The sequence below is a fragment of the Carex rostrata genome, chromosome 12 (assembly GCF_964058835.1).
Source record: "Carex rostrata chromosome 12, lpCarRost1.2, whole genome shotgun sequence".
NCBI classification, from domain to species: Eukaryota; Viridiplantae; Streptophyta; class Magnoliopsida; order Poales; family Cyperaceae; genus Carex; species Carex rostrata.
The window spans coordinates 4,426,408-4,432,719 of NC_135929.1; the positions used below are offsets into that span (position 1 = coordinate 4,426,408).

Genomic DNA, 6,312 nt, shown 5'->3' on the forward strand with positions numbered 1-6,312 from the left:
TTATTCGTTATTCGCCCACTACTATTTTGTTATCTGCTAATTTTAACGGGTATAGATAGGATAGGGTAAGTCAAATTCTTAATGGATATGGGTAAAGTATGGATAAGATTAATTCTTTACTAGATATGGAAATAAAAAGTATTATATATATTCTTTTGTCTGTTCCAACCCTGCAATCAGTTGTTTTCCCTATCCTTGTTGCCGCCTTGGCTGGTAATTTGGTGTGCTGCAATTAATGTGCACATATAGAGTATCAAACTATCAATTCATCACGATCAGTTGAAGCAGCACTGACAGATAATTCTTTGTGCAATTTGTTATGGGAGTGGAAGGCAATCCAATGGACATCAGACTAAATAAACAGGTGTAAGATTCGCACATGCTTGATCCGCACAAATTTTACAGTAGTCTGCACGAATCTTAATGTCAAATGGATGGCTTCTACTGGGAAACATACAGCGTTTTATCCGATCGATGTCGATGTATCAGACTGTCCCGCCCGGGTTCCTTTCCAATGATGCAGTATGTCAATTTATGAATTACCTTGCTAGCAACAAGGCATCTTATGGTGGGAAACAGATTAGAAGAGGCACGCGAGAGATAGATGCCATCCACACGCATAGCAATCATGCGAGAACATCAGATGGAAACCTGGGAGGTTAGCATTGGAGGAGTGCGTATTCTTCTGAGATATCTCAACTTTTGCGTGACCGACGTGTATGGTGCCTAATCGGGGATAGCGTGTGGGGGGGGGGGGGGGGCGGCGGCGGCGGCGTATTATACGTAACAGTATATTCATTCCGTATCTCATCGTTTCAAAAAGAAAGTAGATATATATTCTACTTGTACCATCTTTTTAGTTTAGCTTTGCCTCGTATGCACGCGTCATTTTCTCAAATCTAAGATTAATTAGCTAGGTAAATGAAATAACGTGCCAATTGTATATATATTGCAGTTCATGAAGGTGTACGTACTTTGTTTAATTTCATAAATACATATATGATATCCAATTATACATTTTTTTGTGACACCAAATTACACTCTTGATTTTCAAAAGTTTTCAAAGTTCAAATAGTCGATTCAAATCGTTCAACATAATAGATATATTAAAATGTACTTGTAGATCAAATTTTATATTTTTTGGAATTTTTTGGAATTTTATATCAAAAAAAATGTAAAATTTGGTATGCAAGCACATTTTAACATATACATCATGTTGAACGGTTTGGATCGACTGTTTGGACTTTGAAAATATAGAGTGCAATCCGATTTCACCAAAAAAGAGTGTAATTGGATCCCTCTACATATATATATAGTATATAATCAATTTTGAGCGTTTCTGAATGGTAAATACTACAGTGCTAGATGAGATCAGCAAGAAAAAAATATTTGATTAATGACGTTTATTCTCTAATGAGCGTAAAACAGTGCAGATCTTGATTAATGATACGACTATGGATATATATTTTTGGTCACAGTATGGGGGTAAGGGAGGATCAAATCATGCGGGGGTTTACTGCTCCCTATTAGCGGCAATTGGCGCTAGTTAGTTTATATATTTCTTATTGCAAAATTAGAGAGATAGGAATTTGTAAATAACTTTTAACCTTAACCTTTGTCTTAATATATATATATATATATTCGTTGTCAACCATCAAAAAAAAAATTTGTACTCTTTTAGATAATAAAGAAAGAAAAATATTTTGCTCAGAGTTACTCAAACGAAGCAAAATGTAAATTTATTTTTCATTCTTCCTTCGATACCGTTGTTTTCTTGAAATGGAAGTTTCCTTTAATTAAAAGAAGCAAAATGAAAAATGTTACGTGGAGCGTTTCGGAATAATAATCACCATGTTCTTTGGTAACTTACTCATTGTACAATAAAACAAGCATAATGTTGGTCTAATTTAGCAAGAAAGCTATGAGAATTAATGCTAAATATTAGTCATTGTTTCTACTATCCTTTAAGAATGAATTGAATTATTTTATGAAAACCAATTATCTTTCTTAGCTCATAATTTATAAAGTAAGATATTTTATTGATTAAATAAAGAAATAAAGAATATTATCTTATTGACGTGGAGATAATTATTGGTATTATAGTGTAGTTCTATTTCTAGAAAAAGATTTATAGAATCAATTTTATTTGACTTCTTCGACAATAGACTCGATAGCTATTAATATAAAAATTTAAGGTAAGTATGTTGTCTATAATATTCAAGTAGCCAGTGCGTTCATTTTGCATAATTTGAAAATATTTTGTCCTTTGACATATTTTTAAAAATCACTCGATGGATGATCCTTGGGTTTTGAAATTGAACTAAATTATATACACAACACATCTTAATCATAGATAATTTTGATTTTTTTTTATTTGATAACCTGTGACCAGATTATCATAATTGTCAAATGAAAAATTATCTAGTCCCCCACTTGGAACTTATATTTCTACGTTCATCTTTTTTTTAACTTCATTTCTTCCTCTCTCTCGTCAAAAAAAAAAAAATCTCTCTCATCATCTGTCCATCTTGATATCCATCTTGATATGTTAGATATAAATACTTAATATATATGTTATATATAAACAATTAGGTTGTGCTCCACAAATGCTGAGCTCAGAGGAAGGGGAAGGAAGAGCTCCAGCGTCGTTCCCCTCACTACAGTAAATTCTACACCCCAAATCAGGGGTTATAAATTTCAAAGCTTTGCATAGCGGTTTACCCTCGCTACAGTAGCGCATTCATCTCCTTCCCTCTCTGATTATCTTCCTCTGGAGCAGGGTCGAGACGTGGACAGCCCACTATCTTCTCATCTTCCCCTTCATTCCCATTCCTTCCCTTTAATGAAGGGATTCTACCCCCGTATGTAGCACGGCCTTATATGCATCGGTATAAATACTTGCATCATAAAGAGAAAAGTTATTCATTTCTTTCTCTCATCACCCAACCACCTTTTACACGTTTTCAGATGAGGTTTTTTTTTTCTCCAATCAATCTCATTAATATTTCTGACGATGTGCAAGGAGTCCTGCGAATCTAAAACTACGAACATTTTGTACTCGTATTTCTTTTTCAAATGAGATCCATATTAAAGTATTTTTTTTGTTATATTTGCTCCCCTATTTGTTTTTCTTATTGATATGCTAGGTAAAAGTACTTGAAAGTTTAAGTATTCAGACTTAAAATTATATAGCTATAAATATTTGATATCTTAAGTATTCAGACTTAAAATTATATAGCTATAAATACTTGATATCTTAAATATAAATGTTTAATATGTTATGTATAAATACTGAACTAGCCAACTATTCGATCTTCATAAATAATTGATATGTTTAGTGTTTATAAAGACTTGGTATGTTAGGTATAAATACGTAATATGTTATATGTAAATACTTGCATAGGAAAGTTGTAAATACACTAGCGACTTTCTAGAAAGTGGTCTCGGTCAAAAATCGCTAGTTAAGATATTTGACCGAAGATTAATTTCTCTGGGGGACTATTATCACGTCCCTTGTCAAATAATTTTCTTATGATTATAATTTATTTTTCTAGTTTACTTGTTGAATATTTGGGCTTTACAACAAGAATAATAATAAAAACAATCACAAATATACTATGAAAAATAATCAACTACTGTAAATCTACTATCCGTTATTAATATCAAAATTAGCGTAAATTTTAATCAAAAGGATATATTTTCAACAAAAAATGCTATTGAATGCAACAGTACCTCATAATTAATTAATTAACTTCAACCACTACAAGAAAAATCTCTCCAAAAAGCCTGCATGAACAACACAGACTACATAAAGCTATAAACACACTAAGCTAAAAGCTGATAGCGACCTCTCTCGTTCCCCCTCTTTCCCTCTTCCTATATAAGAAGGCTTTCCTCGTGCATTGTCCATTAATTATAGCCAACCTGGTAGTGGATACAGTTAGGGGTTTCATTTTACTCTTCCTAGTTATTATAGCATGTCATCAGATCCTTTGGTTTTGTCACGTATAATAAGCGATGTATTGGACCCCTTTAGGCAATCGATTTCCATTCGACTGTTGTATAACAATAGGTTCACAGTTACGGGGTCTGAACTACGATCATCCGCAGTCATCAACCGACCAAAAATTGAGATTGGTGGTGGCGACCTCACAGATTTCTACACACTTGTGAGTAGAAATCTCACACTCTTAATGTTAAAAACACAATGTACATGCCGCATTAGATGGAAAACTTATTGTGCAATACTAATTTCGCTCTCTCGATCGGGTGTGCTCTGCGTTGTTAATTTCTTTCTCCTTTGTAACTTTGAAAGGTACTGGTGGACCCGGATGCACCAAGCCCAACTAACCCAAATCTAAGAGAGTACTTGCATTGGTGAGCTTATAATCTCATTTCTTCTTTTTGGGGTTAATTTTACTGCTCATTCAAGCAGCAACATGATTAATTAGCATCAAGTATATAATTTCACAGAGTTTGGTCGTGATTTTGGTTGTACGGTAATGGTTTATGATATAATGTATGTGAGTATGTGACCATAAATGATGTTAGACAAATATACTCGGCCTTTTCTAGCTTTATTGTGTGCATATAAATACATTAAGGAGAGAGATTATATGGGCATAATTATGCTTCATAAACTGCCATATGCTTTAATTCTTACCTTTCCTTTTCTTCTAATAGGATGGTCACTGACATCCCTGGAAGTACCGATGTATCCTTCGGTATGTAAATATTTTGCTAGCCTTGTGCATAAAATGTATACTTGATAATTTGCTTTCATATTTTCATAAGCATGAACAATGTATGTTACATTATAGATCTGGTATATATATACCTTCAGAAGTTCAAATATTTTAGAAACATTAACACTCCTTGGAATGGATTCTATATATATATATATATATAAGCAATGTGCATATTACTATAAAGTCATGACAGAAACAAAGGGTAAAAGTAAAAAATAGATCAAAAGATACAATATATAGTGCACATACCCATCAACTAAGATTCCTTATTCAGGTATCCAAAATCCCAATCAAGACGTCGCAATACTATCCATGATTGACTATTCTCAAAGACTGACGTACTTACATTAACTTCTCAATTTTATATTTTTATTGTCTTGAAGTTTAAATTGAAGCTCAAACAGCACAGTATTTACATCCCTAGCTATTAGTTGCAATAAATTGGTATCTTTTCTGTGAACTACTGAACTATGCAGAACAGAAACAAAAATACATTGTATTGCCCCGTATCACATCTTGTCTGAAAAGGATATAAGGACAGTTACTGGTAGTCTGCTACAGCAACAGCTTGGTAGAGTTTCTACCAAGTTTTTCAGAAAAAGACAGTTACAGCCTTACCGGTACAACTTTATGCGTTTTTTCACTTACAAGAATGTAATTGATGCAGGACAAGAGGTGATATTCTATGAGAGGCCAGAGCCGAGAGTCGGGATCCACCGCATGGTTTTTGTGCTATATCGACAGCTTGGTCGGTCAACAGTGTTCCCACCTGATATGCGCCACAACTTCAATTGCAGGAGTTTTGCACGCCAGTACCACCTGGAGATCATGTCCGCGACGCACTTCAACTGCCAGAGGGAATCTGGCTCGGGTGGCAGGCGATTCAGGCCCGACAACTAGATGCATTTGTATAACTGTACAAGTACATTTTATGTATATATGTTTGCGTAACTGAGGGGACAGAATAATATGTGATTGCACCAGAGAGAATAAATTGGAGGCAAGTACGTACGCGTGCCTGCTTGATTATTGCCAGTATTATGGAAGATGGAGTAAAATATCTTAGGTGTTTGAGAATTGTCTACTGTTTGCATCCCCTCCATTCAGCGTTCGCCACGTGGAGCTCACTGAGTAATATATACATGGTGACATGGAGAGCGCCATTATTATTGTAATGGATATGACTAGAGAAAGATGCAGCAGGAAAAAGTATAAAAATATCTCACTCAAGCTTATCAATGTATATATATGAGTTTGGAAAAATATTAAGAAGTTTGGAAATAAAGTTTGTACTTGTACATATACTACATGGTAATTTTTTTTTCCTTTCCATACTCTTTTCAAATTCAAATTTGAATCCTATAGCTAAGAACTTGCACTGGGGAGAGAAAGGAGAATTAAGGATAACTTCATAAGCGAGTTTATGATAATTTGAAGAATCTCGTACTTTGTGTGAATTTGATACCTAATAATCCCTGCTCTTTAGTCGACGTCAGACATATTCTACTATACTGTCTGTCTACATATATTAAATCTAGTATCTATTTATTAGAAGAAAAAAATA

At 33.9% G+C, this 6,312-nt stretch overlaps 1 protein-coding gene across 1 annotated transcript; it reads left to right on the forward strand.

Moving 5' to 3' along the window:
* Nucleotides 1-3,926: 3,926 nt before the first annotated feature.
* Nucleotides 3,927-5,982, forward strand: LOC144563339 (protein VERNALIZATION 3-like). Its single transcript, XM_078312807.1, has 4 exons — nucleotides 3,927-4,169; nucleotides 4,316-4,377; nucleotides 4,684-4,724; nucleotides 5,416-5,982. The coding sequence occupies exons 1-4, from the start codon at nucleotides 3,978-3,980 to the stop codon at nucleotides 5,646-5,648; spliced, it is 528 nt and encodes a 175-aa protein (XP_078168933.1). The 5' UTR covers nucleotides 3,927-3,977; the 3' UTR covers nucleotides 5,649-5,982.
* The last annotated feature ends 330 nt before the right edge of the window (nucleotides 5,983-6,312 follow it).

What these genes read in the sequence shown, in the direction of transcription:
- LOC144563339 (XM_078312807.1), top strand. Translation starts at nt 3,978, where the DNA reads ATGTCATCAGATCCTTTGGTTTTGTCACGTATAATAAGCGATGTATTG. An exon ending in TCACAGATTTCTACACACTT is followed by an intron (nt 4,170 to 4,315) that starts GTGAGTAGAAAT and finishes TAACTTTGAAAG; the next exon opens with GTACTGGTGGACCCGGATGC. An exon ending in AAGTACCGATGTATCCTTCG is followed by an intron (nt 4,725 to 5,415) that starts GTATGTAAATAT and finishes TAATTGATGCAG; the next exon opens with GACAAGAGGTGATATTCTAT.